The sequence below is a fragment of the Pyxicephalus adspersus genome, chromosome 6, assembly GCF_032062135.1.
Source record: "Pyxicephalus adspersus chromosome 6, UCB_Pads_2.0, whole genome shotgun sequence".
Classification (NCBI taxonomy): Eukaryota; Metazoa; Chordata; class Amphibia; order Anura; family Pyxicephalidae; genus Pyxicephalus; species Pyxicephalus adspersus.
The window spans coordinates 84,670,939-84,686,333 of record NC_092863.1 but is presented as its reverse complement, the minus strand read 5'-3'; the positions used below and the strand labels follow the sequence as shown (position 1 = coordinate 84,686,333).

At 41.6% G+C, this 15,395-nt stretch overlaps 1 protein-coding gene across 3 annotated transcripts in view; it reads left to right on the top strand.

Annotated features, from left to right (window-relative positions):
* The first annotated feature begins 1,619 nt into the window (after positions 1-1,619).
* The window catches only part of MAP3K1 (mitogen-activated protein kinase kinase kinase 1), a 55,412-nt gene continuing 41,636 nt past the window's right edge, over positions 1,620-15,395 (top strand). Inside the window, exon 1 of one of the 3 annotated variants that reach the window (XM_072416410.1) lies at positions 1,620-1,927. In XM_072416410.1, coding sequence (XP_072272511.1) covers positions 1,641-1,927 — 287 coding nt within the window. In that variant the 5' untranslated portion in view covers positions 1,620-1,640. Of the gene's footprint in view, positions 1,928-4,333; positions 4,770-15,395 lie in introns of those variants that run through there. The other 2 variants (XM_072416418.1, XM_072416412.1) reach the window with 2 other exon arrangements.

Here is a 15,395-nt window from a genome sequence, read left to right as displayed (position 1 = left end):
GGGTAAATGAGAGGGCAGAATCAAAGGTGACACCAAGACAGCGTGCCTGAGGGGAGGGCCGAATAACAGTGTTGTTAAAGCGTACCTAAACTCACAATTTTCACTTTACATAAAAGGGTTGACAACCCTTTTATGTAAGGGAAAAATTCAGTGTTTTTGTTTTTTAAAAAAAAAGTGTGCAGCACCACCCCTTAATTCTCGATCGCCTAGTGCAAATGAATGGAAGCGCAAAGCCTTCCTGGGATACCTACATCGTGCATCCCGGGAGGCTCTTGTGCTCCCTCTGCGCATGCTTGAGCATCTCGGGTATGCGCAAATAGAGCCTTTTTGTGAAAAGGGAAAAAGTTTTTTTCCATCGACGTCACCTGATCTCTCACCTGGGTTGGGAGACGTAGGAAGAAGAACTCAGAAGAAAAGGCAAAGATGGCGGCACCCAGAGCGCCGTCACGAAGACGGATCCTGAGACAGCACAGAACCCAATGGAAGAAACCTCCGGACTGCACTGCGGGATTGAAGGTAAGTGTATTTTTTTGGTTTTTGGGGACTTTTGAGTTTAGTTCCTCTTTATCAGTTAGAACTATGTCAGGGGGAGATATGGAATTTGAGGGGGGGAAGATGATGAGTTCTGTTTTATCCAGGTTAAGTTTCAGAAATCTGTCAGACATCCATGATGAGATGGCTGACAGGCAGCATGAGACCTTATCCAGGTCTGAGTGTTCTCCCAATAAAGCGATTTACCTGCCTGATCGCTCCGGGTTCCTGGCATAAAGATGAGTTGCACATGTGCAGCGTCAGCTTTAGTTGCCTGGAAATCCCAGCGATCCTGGCTTCCCTTGCATATGCTGAAATATTATTATTAATAAATAGGAATAATATAGCGCCAACATATTACACAGCGCTGTACATTAAATGACGTATGGGTATATCATCCCAGCACGATTGCCGAGCATCATGCGGATAAATAGAAAGAAGATGGCGGCTGCCAATGCTGGAACGTGGACAGGTGAGTTGGCCAGGTTCATTTTGCTTTACCACAGCTCAGGTGAATAATATTTCATCCTAATTATTCACTATACATTATATAAGTATCTAATTACTGGGTATTTATATATTTTAAGGAATGTGGAATTTTTTCTCAGTCCTAAGCCACCTGTCTTTATTGTGTCTCATGGGCTGGTGCCATGAATGATAGTGCCAGGTTGGCAGGAAACCTTTAGCAGTTTATTACAGGTCCAGGTGATTCATTCTCCTCTCCTTATCATCTCGGCAGTTTAAAATACGTGCACAGCCCTGACATCCGCCTCGTGTGGGCGGCTATGTAAACACAGCTCACGCCCACTTCTCCACTTACGCACTTTACGTAGGCAGACTGTTCCCTCTACCTGCCTACGTAAAGCCTCTGAACGCTGCAGGCGTAGCGTAGCGCTTATTACAACAGGTAAACGGCAAAGACGCGTAGAGTTTGCTATTCTCAAACACAAAAAAAGCGTAGTACTCTTTAGTGTAATTTAGTCTTACGTCGTTTGCGTACCTGACCTGGTTCCCAGGTTACGCACAATTCGAAGCTCGCTATCCCCGCCCCCTGGGTTCCGCCCCCTGCCTGGGTTGTCCCACACCAATGTAAACCTGGCTCCAGGAAGATGGCGGCTGCGGCGGGGAGTCGGAGCTCATCGTCCGGCACTCCGGAGACGGGGCAGCTGGAAGCGGTGCCTGGGGAAGGCGGAGGGGAGTCGCGGGCTGACTGGAGGAGGAAGCAGCTGCGCAAAGTTCGTAGTGTGGAGGCGGAGAAGCTAACGGCGGGGAGAGGGGAGCCCGAGGCGCAGCACACAGCGGGAGGCAGCGGGGAGCTGCTGCTGGAGTCCGGAACATTCCTCCCTGAGGCCGGCAGCACCGACACCGAGGATCCGCCGGGGAACCACAGCCCTGGGTACGGTGAGGGTGATTGGGGCAAAACTGGGCTCTTTACCCAGTGCAGGAACCACAAGTGTCAGCATGCCCTGCCAGTCAGAGCAGCACCTGGCAGTCACGTGTCCCTGGATCTGTGTCCAGAGGAATGGCCATGATCTATCCCTGCTCTGCATCCTGCTGCCTTGTAATGCCAGGAAGATCATTGAAAGTGGAAGTAGTTTTTATATCTGCAGTGATCCTGCCATGAAAGCCTGTGCTCTGTACTTCCTGTTATGGCTGACAACTGTCTTGCAGTTGCACACACGTGTTGTCACCCTGTCATTGGCGATGCGCAGCCTTCAGTCACCGTGCTGTGATGAGGAGTGTGCATGTATTATTATTAAACAGGATTTATATAGCGCCAACATATTACCCAGCGCTGTACATTAAATACGGGTTGCAAATGACAGACGGTGACACAGGAAGAGGAAGGGACCTGGCCCAAAGAGCTTACAATGCAGGAGATAGACAGGAAGTGGATCAGCAATACACATGTCAGATCGGTCAATCATAGATCAGTCCTGATGGTATGACGGGTGAGAATCTGACATGTGGACTGTTATTGGTGAATCCATAAAGGATCAAGCTATACAAGTTAAGGGAGCAGAGCCTTTCTCCCTCTTCCAGTGTGTACAGTGCTCATTCACTCATTTGTTGCTAGAAACAATCACAAAAGTTTGCACACGTGCAAAAAGGAGCAAAAACAGCGATTTGTGAACGGCAATGGCGTGATCACTTTGTAAAAGCTATATTTTACGTATAGGTCGCGTCACATGGGCAACTACCGCTAGCGTAGGCGCTTGATGGGATTGTTCTCTTACAGTCTCAATCACAGGCGTTAGAAAAGCGACAACGCCAGCGAGCGATTCTGTACAGACAAATCACCGGGACTGCCCATGCGACATACTAAGACACTTTAATTTAATCACATGACCGTAACTTTCAAAGCTCATCAGACCCCGTCTAAGTATCCTTAAACCGGTGTGTTAGCTGGGTGAAAAGAGCTATAAATGTCACACAGCCCACGTCACATTCACTTTTATTCTAGCTGGGTGTAACACTCCCACAGATCACCTTTTGCAGCAATTTCTTGTAATGATGACAGCCCGCTCTAACTTTGGCTGAACTTGTTTAAGTTGTGCTTCATACAGTCCCATGTGTATGCCTGTGCCATGCGGGGCCCTGCTGGTGGTCTGTATTTATCCCCAACACCAGCCGGGGCCCTCACATGTGACCTCTGTCCATCTTTGCTCTTCATACATCAGCAACTGACAGCTCTGCCTGCCAAGATCTGCTGCAGCTACCACACCTGGCTGACATGTTGGATAAATAGGCCGTCATGGTGGTCAGAAATGTAAAAGGAAGGTTTTTTAATTAGGAGACTACTTAATATGTGGCTTTAGTAGTACTATGATTTTATAGACTACTTTATATCAGGTTGTAGGATTTTGTTTTTATATTTAAACTTCCCATTCACCAACTGAGTTTATAGATGAATCACAGACCTGTGTTTTATGCATGTTGATGGTTTTTGACATATTTAGTGTCAATAGAATACATTGGATATGGACTTTTTATGTTTACTTGTCATTGATGTCATTTGATGATGAACGTTGTATTATTGCGTTGTTTGTTTTTCTTTGTTATGTTGATAGGCGCATTGCAATGTTCTGTAGTTTTTATTGGAATTCTATGAATAATTTTTTTTAAATAAAAGATTTAGTTTATCAAGTTGCACACATGTGCAGTGTTCAGAGCTGTGATGAGGAGTGTGTGCATGTAGACAGGAAGTAGATCTACAATTGCTAAGTCTACACATCATAGATCTGTCCTGATGTCTCCATGAGAATCTGACATATGGACAGCAGTTGACTGCATTGGTGGCTCCATCAGGACAGATTGATGCGGAATGACTGCTATACAAAATAGGGGGAGAGCACAGTGGGGTGCCACTTTCTCCCCTGTGTGTACAGTTCTCATTCGCTTATCTTGTTTTCTTTATATTGTGTGGTTAGGTGCAATGTACCTGCATCCTGTGGTTTTCATTAGAATTATATTGATCATTTTTTAATAAAATATCTTTTTTGTTTGTAAGTTGTACCTGAATGTTTTCTAAAATGTCCCTGTAGGTGAATGTGCACAGTGGGGTGCTGCATTCTCCTATGAATTGTATGTTAAAGTAGAAGGAATGGGTTATATTTCCATTGTAAGTTTGTATATTGTTCTGATCTGCGGGCTGCTCTGCAGATAATGCACGTTCATTAATTATGCAGATGACGGTCTGTCCCATAGACGAGGACGACAGATGCTGCGGGCAGACTGGGCACAGATGTACTGCTGGCATTTAGGATTTCAGCATTGTAATAAGCTGCTGCTCCAACTCGCCTGTAACTGCAGAGTATAGAAACTCCCATCTCCGGATTGAAGCGTTCGGTTTCAAAGCCCATGGGTGTTCCTTTTGTCTCATTTGTTTCTTCTGTGGCTTTTGTGCCTATTTTGATGAGCTGGAGTTTGTGGCTTGCGAACAACTGGGCTAGGAGGAGTTAATCCCGATAAGGCTTCTTCTTTTTTTTTTTTTTTTCTGCTTATGTGCAACTGTACTGTGCAAACATTGGGGTCATAGAAGCCCTCTTCCTGTCAGCTGCCTGCCTTGCCTCTTCGCTTCTTCATTCGCACCACACAATGCGTGTTCTGTCTGTTGTGCTCTCACCCAACAAGTTTACCTGTGGCTCGCTCTGACAAGGGGGTTTTACTCGTTGGTTTTGATGGGACCCGTTTTGCTTTGGAAAGCCTCCCCTGTCTATGGAATTACCTATGTCCAGGTAAGTCGCCTTGCCTGCCAACGTTCACTCTTGCTGCTTTGTGGGTGTGTAACGTTTATTTGCCTTTTTAACAAACCGATTTACAGACTGCTAGATAACAATAGGCTTCATTTATCGGTGTTTGTAAAGTAAAACCTGTTTGTTGGACAAAACCAGCCCTTTTATTCCGAGGGCTGAGATTTGAGCGCTGGAATGCGGTCGCTGGCAGAGCACAGTAGACGTTCTTTACCTAACACAGCATGGTGAATACAACAATAAAGAATTCTCATTCTGTTCATGTTGTATATTACGATTGGATACAATGGTGTGATAATGGATACAATGTGGTGCAGTTGGGTGCTGTTTGGAGGTTTTAGATTTGCATGGCTTTTGTGTGTTTGATTGGAATACCTGAGCAGGTATAAACAAGCATCCAATAATTATCATTCAATCAATTCCAATGTCTAACCTTTTATTACAATAATAGGTTTGCTCCAGGTGTTTGCGGAGTGTCTGTAGCATTAGTTGGAGAATTTTTGTTTTTCCTCTCTGCTGATTAAGCACCAATAAGTAAAATGGATGTTTAGTGTCCCGAGGATTTGTTTTTGATTGTTCTGATTGTTTGATGCCGGTAAATTTACTATAATTTGTTCAAGTATTTCAGGAACAAGTACACATAATTAAAAGGATTGTTTTGGGGTTGATGATTGCTTTTTATTATATATTTATATATATATATTGTACGATCTGTGAAATCTGGATGTGTTTTTCTTTTGATTTGAACCTTGAAAATGGTCTGAAAATCAGTGCATGCTCATATTGATATATGTATAACGCAGATAAATATTATATAGGATTTTTTTTAGCGCCAACATATTACGCAGTGCTGTACACTAAATAGGGGTTGCAAATGACAGACAGATACAGTGGCACAGGAGGAGGAGAGGACCCTGGCCAGAAGAGCTTACAATCTAAGGGGTGGGGGAAGTAACACACACTAGGAGGGGAAATATACAATAACAGATGATAAACAAGATACTAAAACTGCCAATACATGAGAAATCAAGTGACTTGTGACGATTTGCTCTTTTCTGAATTTCATACCGTAGTTTAGGTACCTTTACTATAGATGTTGATAGATTTTGCCACAAACAAGCACTCCGTTTGCTGCCTTTGTTCACAAAATTCCAGTCATACCTGGTCAATCTAAAGCTTTTGCATGGCTGGGTTTTTATGTATTTTTTGTCCAACATCTGTGCCATTTACGAAGGCGACTTTTAAAGTTCAGCCCAAGGTATTTTGATCTGCCTCGGTGGTTTGTGTGCAGTAAAATGACCCAGTTGCCTCCCATAACTGTTGTATAGTTTATGGCATTCCTGCAGCCACTGACACCCCCTGCAAACCTTCCCCCCACGCTCGGATCAGGGATAATCCTATTCCAGGCTCTGTAGGTTGCCCGCCGTGCACTTGGGGTCTTGTGGGTTGTTTTTATGTCATAGCTTTATGGAGATGTGTTTACTGCGTTTCAGGTTTCCTTCTTTTATTACCGTAGGTAATTTTACTTTTATGGGGAGTATAAGACTTTCTTTTGTTCTGCATTGAAAATGACTCTCTTAATTACAGCTTGGGTTTAATTTCTGCAGAATTAATGCCTTGGTTTACTCTGCAGGTTGGAACTGGTTTTTAGGTTCATTATTGGCCCCTGACATGTTATTGCTATCAGTTTATGTAGCTCTGTGCATATATTATGTATATAAACAGCAGCAAAAAGAAATTCCGATGTATTAAGACTTTTAATATAGCAAGTCATGAAATATCATTTATATCTCCTGTCTCCCAATAACAATCTATTGTCTATGCCATACTCTGTGAGGGTGCTGGAGGAAACCATAGCACCTGGAATACATTCACACAGACAATTGGAAGAACAAGCTCCATGTAGATGCTATCTGCGATAGGATCTGAAAACAAAATTTTGATGGGCTATGCAAGAGTGCTAATCACTTACCACCGTGTTCATAATTGCATAGCAAAACATAAACAGCAGTTACAAGATAAGAGCGGGAGAATTGTTAACAGAAGCTTAAACTGCAGAGGATTATGAGCTGTTAAAGAGTTTTATTTGCTCTTGTGTTTTCCTGTGTTGGCAGAAAATAAAGCTGGCCTTGCAGAACCTACGTTTAACTTGCGTTCCCTCATACATTACATAAAACATCCTGAAGAAAGAAAGAGACGGCACCATTAAAAGCATGTTTACAAGGTGCGCAGTCACTACGCTGATCGGCTTTTCTGTGGATTACTTAATGGTGATGTTAGGAGTTCGGTATACAGTTGTAAGGTTAACGTGAATCCTGTTTTCCTTGGATCGCACCAATGCAAAAAAAAAAAGCTGCATAAAATACACAAAAATCGCACATTGGGCCTGATTTATTAAAGCTCTCCAAGGCTCACTTTCATCAGCGGACCTGGGTGATCCAGCAAACCTGCAATGGATTTTTTTTTTTTTACAGTTTAATTGCTTTTTTGTTAGCAAAAGTTTTCAATTCTGGTCCAGATCCATTCCATGTTTTCTGGATCACTCAGGTCTACTCAGGAAAGTGTATCTTCTCCAGCCTTGGAGAGCTTTAATAAATCAGGGCTATGTGATAAAGAGGAAAAAATGACTTTCCTCACACCCCAGCTAGTTCCCATGGGCCCCTTGGCAAGGGTGGGCCACCTGGGTCTGAACTGTTCAACGCCAGTACTTGAGGGCCAGGATCTGTTTCTAGCATGTTTCTAACAAATGCAGTAAATTTAGTAAGGTGTGGTTTAAAGAGTGACCGATTATTCTGGTTTTATGAACATTTTGTCTTATATATGGTCCTTGAGGACTGAAGTTGGACAGCTCTTTCCTTTAAAATGCTCAGGATTCCAAATCTCATGGGAGAATGCTTCTTCACCAATAGTCATAATTTAGTGTGGTATGGCCTCATTTTTTTCAATCCTCAGGTTGCAAGAAATGAAAATACACAGAAGCATTACCTGTAGATTTATGTACTGTACATTGTTCCTTGAAACAGTTTAATTCCTTTTTATGTTTTTTCTTTTTTCTGACAATGTGAATTGACATGCATTTAAAAAAAAAAAAATGTGTGCAGTGTTTGGTCCTCCATTCAGTCTTGCCATGCTATAAACAGGTTAGCGATGGACTTTTTTTTTTTTTTTTTGTATGTTCTACTAAAGCTCCATCTGTTGAAACGGATACAGGCTATGTAGCTGCTGACAGCTTTACGTGCCTGCAGTTCCCACAGACCTGGCTACATGCTGACTGTGCCTTCTAGCTGTCCTGGTACAGCCATGCCTGTGCTGAGATGGGGGGAGCTGGGGGCTTTGTAATTCATTAAACATATGTCTCTGCGCCAGGCTTTTTAACGACAAGTAGGCTGAAACTGATACAAACACAGGAAATCAAAGTGAAGCTCGACCTTTGTCCATTTTTTATTTTTTCAGCTTCCTTTTCGTTTAAAGTAGTCAAGGAAACTTGAGCATCAGAGCTCACCCTAATCCTCCGAAATAAACCCAGACAGAAATAACATTTGAGCCATTAATAGGATGAGTGGATGAGCCAGGAGCTGAACCGCAAATAGTGCGGGTCACGCTGTCTTAAAGGAAATCATTCAGTCTTGCATTACCCAGCTATGGGCATCCTGTTTTTGCGGTCATGTGTGGATACATTTGCTTTTGGCTCTATTAGAATTACTACACTGCTACTTCAAAGGATGTTCTAGATTGGTCATTTTCCTATTATTGCAGAGAATCTATATTACAATATAGACATGACCTGACAAAACTCAGCAGCACTAAAGAGAAAGGAAATCAGAATTTCTGTAACATTGTCTATTTCTTAGCATTGGTCCAGTCTAGGACCAGGCCAGTCTCTAGAAATACATGGAGCAATGAATGATGAAGAACTTCTACAACAATTTACCTTCTTTTCAAGATGGAACATTAACCCGTCATATGCTAAGGCTACGTACACACGTGCAATAATTATTAGAAAACGAATGATTAACAACAGATCAGCGATTATTTTGAATGGTTCGTATAATGCACTGTTCTGTACATGCTGTAATGATTCGATCAAATATAATCCACCAATATGGTGTACACACTAGATGCGATCGTTTGAACGATACAAGAAGGGATGTGTAACAGAGAAAGTGTACCGCAGAACCATCCATGATCACTGAACAACCGTACACACAATAGAAAGAAATTGACGAGGAAGAATATGACGCCTCTTTACAAGACTTGTATGTTCTATAGGATAATTCTTTTCTGGAAGTCAAACCATTTGAGGTAGATCCCAGATCATGTGCTGTTTAGAAATCCCTATACTGAAGTCTCTTTGGCCTCTTTGGGAAGCAAGAATCAAATTAGGTTTCATTTAGGGGTCATTAGGCAGCATGTCCTCTGATAGCCATTGAAGAGGACAGGCAGGTGGTCTTTAGATGTTTGCAAACTTGGGTCTTGGTTGCTAGTGTATGGCCCATTGTAGGTAAACCTCAGCATTGACAAAGCTAACAATTTTTTTTTGTTTTTTTTTTTTTTAATATTATGAAAAAAAATGTGGGCTTCCATTTTATCTTCTGCAAAATGATCAATCACTAACTTAAGACAAGTATGTCATCACTGGAATAGGAGCTACAAAATTTGTAATTTGAAGGAGTAACTGATTGTACTGAAGCCGAAGGTGACTGAGGACACAAGGGAACTAAGCAAAGTGGTGTCCTTCATGTTTCTCTTACACCTGGTGTCCTTTTTAAGATTTGACCACCTTATTCAGTTTATATAGCTTTATAATGTAGGGGGAAGCTTGTTTATTGAAGAATTAATAAAACAGAAACGTTTTTACTGGAAGTGATGGCTGCTGTGCTGTGAAAAATAATCCTTAGTAAAAAAAAGTCACACAATTTTGTTTTCTCGGTTTTGAGAAGTTTCATTTGTAACCGTAATAAGTGCGTGTAAGCAGCTTTGGTATTTTCCAGGATTGCTATGTTTGTTCTAGTACGTGGCAGATATACGCATGTAGTATATTGTAGACAAATAACGCATGAAGTATATTGTAAAAGAATCTGTATACAGTTTTATAATGAAGGTTGATAAATCATAATCATCTATATTTATTGACTTCATATAAACTACCTTTTTTGGGTTTAGGCAAATGGAACATGCTTATGTGAACTCTTACCTGCCAAAAAATTTGTAATTGTGTTCAAGCAGTCTTGTGATCCAGCAACATTGATAAGTCTGACTTAAATATTTCTCCACTCCAGTAAAGTAATGCATCCTGGTGCCCTCAGTTTGCTGCATTACTACTCTAATGAAATTATCACTCTTCTCAGATTGCAATGTAATTTCAAGCCTAAACGTTTTCTAACTGATCGTTAAGTTGGCCTAATACGTCTCGGGTTCATTATAACAAAAGGTGTTCAAAGTTCTTTACACAGCTAGCACGGCCTTAGAAGGAAAGCTTGGAAAGGAAGGAACATTGCTCCCAAATTGGAAGCATTGGTTTATTTGCAGATGTCCTACCCCTTACTGAGTCAAAGTGAGTTCTGTCCTTGCCCTTTTTTTGAAAGCTTTCTTGTATGTGAGTTCATGAAACTTATCACTCTATTTCAATTTATTATAAGACTGTATGGTGGGAAAACATGCTTATTTTACCCAGACATATTTCAGCCATCACTATTCTAGTGCCAATCAAAAGAAAAAACTGATGCCCCAGCAATTTTATTTTTTCTTTCCTCTGTCATTCTTTTTTAAAGCTGAACCATCTTCTTTAATGATGTCCCACTGAAATACTGGCTGTCAATTGGTAAGGTAATGTTAATGTTATGTTAAGCTCAGAAACATGACATCCCCTAAAGCAGCGTTTCTCAACCTGGGGTTCTTCAGAAGTTGCTAGGGGTTCCCTGAACAATACGTGCATTTCGGGTCCATTATCACTGAAACCAGTTATCTGGTTGATCAACAATGTATGAGACCTTCATCCAGGCTAATGAATCATGAATTAGGTAGATCATAAATATTGGCCAGGGTTCCCTAGGACCTGAAACCTATTTCAAGTGTTCCCCCATGTTAAAAAGTTTGAGAAAGGCCGTTCTAAACCAACACCTAGCCTCTCTCTATCCAGTGTTTAGTTTCACAAGATCTGAAAAGCCAAAAGTTGTCTAATAGCTTACTGTATTTAGTGTGCTTTAATATCAACTAATCTGTTACGCTCCTCCAGGCTATGTTGCACGTACTTGTGTAAATACGTTCTCAAATGACTTCCCATGGGAACGGCGCTCATTAGGTTGTACAGTTTTTTTTGCTGATCGGAAAGCATATTGCTCTGCAGATTCAACTGGCTGTATGAGTCATATCTTGTGAAAATAGTTATGATTAATGACCTCTATTGGGCTGATAGCCATCTTCAAAATGTTGTTGTCAACATCATTTTGTGCTTTGTGAACATTCCTAAATGTTTTTATTTTTTTTTTTAAATGCTTGTTTATTTCTTGTGACCTGGCTATTGAAAGAACTTGGATCCATATCGTACTGGTGATGACTAGCAAACAAAATACTCACCTGCTTCTATGTGCCACTCCCTTGCTGGCTTTTCTCTGTAAAACACACTGGGACATGCAAGTTGTCATTAAGGGAAGGAAGTGAATTGTTCATCTATCTGTTGAGGTTGCAACATATGAAGGTAGAGAACAATGCATCATTCCTAGGAACAGCATTGCTGGTGAGAATGGTAATCCATTATAAACTCAAATTATCAATGATAGGCACCATTCAGTACTTGTACTGTCCATGTCTTTCTTCAAAGCAAACTTTTGACTTTTAAAACAACAGGTTCACGTAGCTGCCACTATTTATGCCTGCACATACATAGATTAACCAATGTTAGGTTAGGTTCTCTTTGAGGTCACATGACTAAATTCCACTGCTTGCTCATGGTGCATGGTATGAGAGATCCCAGTTCCTTCATCTAACATAGACAAAGCAAAACAATGGTTGCGTTCTCCACCAGTGGAAGAACCATCGATAGTACTGCCTGCTGGAAATGCCATTTTTGTTTTTGAATGTTGCTAGTGACAAGATGAACAATTTAATTTGAAAATCTACTTGGCGGCTTTGAAAGCTACAGAATTTTAAGATGCGGACCTAAGCGGCATGGAATGGTGGAGCCACAGCTGGACAGCCACAGATAGACGAATATCACAGCACGGAATTGGCTAATGACAGCTGGGTATTCTTTGCCTTGTTTTGATGTCCATTTTTCTTTGGTCTGCACTGGCTGCTGTTGAATGACCAGCGTTTCCTCAGCAGTAGAATAGTTAAAGGTTTTTGGAGCATGGGCTGATGTGCCACTCCCACCGCAATATAAATAATGTTTCTCATTGTCAGGAGCCACAGCAGCAGAACCATTCTCCAGGCAAAGTCAGAATTCATACTCTGAGCTGTACAACAAACAGTGACAAGGAATTCAACCGAAACCTCACTAATTGCCTTCATATCTGAGCAGGCTATACCCGTGCATATTACTTCAGCAGTTCTCATTTTATATATGCATTCTTCATTTCTTGGTAGATAAAAAGAAATACAACTTGCATGCAATTCAAGCCCATCACCAGGCAAAATGCCAAACCCGCCTGTCCCTTCATCCCAACCCCCTCTAACTCATTCCACTGGATCAAACGTTTCCTTACTGTGTAAATGAAGATATTGTCATCTAAATACATTCCCCAGCCTGACAGTGCTGCTTCTTGTCCAGGGGTTTGCTGATCCATTGCTGCAGATGTGCCCACGCTTGCCAATCCCTGCCTGTCCTCTTGCGGTTATCCCCTTCTGGTCCTTTCACAAATTTTACTGCAACCAAAAGGAAAATTTCACATTGGGCAGATAGTGATAAGGACATCTAAGCAGACCCCACTAGTAAAACTAGGCTTGAATATCACACGATTGCAACTTGTGACCAGTGACTTTCATCAAACCATGCCAGCAGTTAGCTGTCCTTTAGTTCCAGTCTAGCAACTCGGCCTAGGCTGAGATAATAGACCATCCATCATAAGGAAACATTTCCTCGGTCTCCTCTCCCTCTGTAATCGGACTGTAATGTGGTAGCTGTGTGCCAAGAACTAACTGGCTATGGAGTTGCCAGGTCTTGGTGTGCTGTGATCATGGAGGCAATTCTGTAGATAGGTCCAGGCATTGCAAAAAGTCCTAATGTTGCTGTGAAAACTCCTTTTGGGTTTTTTTAAAAAGATCTCCTTATGATTTAAATGGACAAATAAAAAAAAGCTTGTTTATAATGAATTTAGTTTATCTAGAGCAGGGGTCCAAACTTTTTGCAAAGAGGGCCAGATTTAGCGAGGTGAAGTTTAGTTCGAAGTTTTGGGTTAGTGTGGGCATGGTCTGCACGGGTCCCGCACAGCACACACCTAGCCGGGTGACATGAGGGATTCCTTGTGCACGGAGTCTGGTGTCAGTGCGGGCTCTGTGCAGAGCACATTCTTGGAATCAGAGTGGGTGCGGTCCGTGCAGGTCTCACACAGCACACATGATGTAGGGCATTCCTTGTGCACACATGAGGATTCCTGTCCTGCCCATTATGCCCGCTGAGTATTGGGCCGATAATGGCAAGGTGGTTAATCCAACTCTAGCTAAATATAAAATAGCTCTTTGTTATTATTTTTTTGTGGTCTCATAATGTGGTCAGCAGTTCTGGTGGGCCTCAAATTATTGATTTCATGACAGAGGCTACGGGCCAGTGGAAATCTGAACACGGGCCGCGAATTGGCCCTCAGGCAGGACTTTGAACATGCCTGATCTAGAGGAAGGAAAAAAAAACCCTGGATCAAGTTTATCCAACGGAAAAGAAAATTCTTGAGGCAATCGGATGTGCCCTTGGTCAGTCTCTGTTATTTTACGTTAAAGCTTTAATACCCATTTATATTCTGACGGTTACAAATGTGTTCTTCTCTTTGGGCTATTGATAATGCCACATTAAAAATGAATTACTGTAGATTAAAAATGATTGAGAGAGGGCTTAACCTGTATTCCAAATTAAATTTTCAAAGTAAATTTCTTGCCTAAGGGCAGAGCCCACGTGTTTTTTTTTACTATTGCCTTTATTATCCAGAAAAGTCCGTATAAAGGAATGATTATTGGCCGACCAACTTCTTTGGATTCAGAGGAGTATGGCAGAACTTTTAGATCTTTGAAACCCTGCAAAGGTTTTCAAGCCTAGTGTGTGCACAATGACTAGGAATATTACTTAGAAGTAAGGTCTCAGAATGCTTCCTGTTCTGTGATGCTTGTGTTCCTAAATTAAATTTCCGTTACATTTTTTTTTTCATATGTTTTATTGAAAGACAAGGGAAATGCAAATAGGATGCTTGTAACAGATCCCCTGAAACATTGCTCTAAGAACAATAACTGCAGCTGCATAAACTACAGACAATTCCCCTTCTAGTCCTTCCTGTACATTTCATCGTTACCCTGCATTTCTTGTATCGGCCAGGGAAGAAGTGAATTCTGTGTTCTAACAATTCTTTACTGATGTTGTTGTTGGCTTTAATGTGAACCTGTCATTATGTTAAATGTTAGGTTTTAGTTCCACGAACTACAATTTCACATATAAGTACCCCTAGTAGGGGAACCTTTATTGGATGACAAAAACTTGGATTCTTTTGTAATCCGTCACGACTGGTTATTATGTAGAGAAAGATTCTCTTTTAGGTAAAACGTCCATTAATAGTTGCATCCGTCCTATGTGTACAGTAGTCTCCCAACATTGTTCATCACTCTGGTCGTTGGTTGGCACAGCAATCAAGAGACTGCCCTTTACTCCTAATTGAGGATAGCACAGCAGGGTGTCGCTCATCCATATTCCCTCTCTCCTTTGTTGAAGGGAAAGATGCTGTGTGTACATCACTCACCTGCGTCACTGTATATAATCGCGAAAGATGGTTTCCAGTGAAAATTTTCTGACGCTCATTGGACGTCTGTACAATGCTTAACACTAACTAGAATGTTGCATGATCTAAAGCCATCTCGTACCCACTGTAGAAGGGATGCTGTCAAACTTCTGATTGTCTCCGAAAATGGTATTATTAGTAAACAAGATTTATAAAGCGTCAACATATTTTGCAGCACTGTACATTAAATAGACAAATTAAATACATAGACAGCAGGGTTCTCCCCAGGCACTTTTAGCTGGGCGCACCACCCGGCACTTTTCAACACCCACTTGGCTGTTTTTGGGTGGTTACCAAAGAGTTTGGTCACAATACAGGGGCTGCCACCCACCTAAAATTTCTTCACACCCGGCTTAAAAAAATTTCTGGGTTGAGCACTGGACAGTGTTGTAAATGACAGACTAATACAGACAGTGACACAGGAGGAGTGGAGGACCCTGCCGTGAAGAGCTTACTATCTCCTGGCTTTATAGCTTTCTATTAGGTGGCAGTCATTACCGGCCAGTTCAGAGGATTTTTGAACGTGCAGGCAGGATCTACACTCATACCAAACTGCAAAATGGATTTTTAACATATGCTTCACATTCACTTTGTCTAGTCTTGTTATTTGGAATAAATTGCTATTACTTGTTTTGTG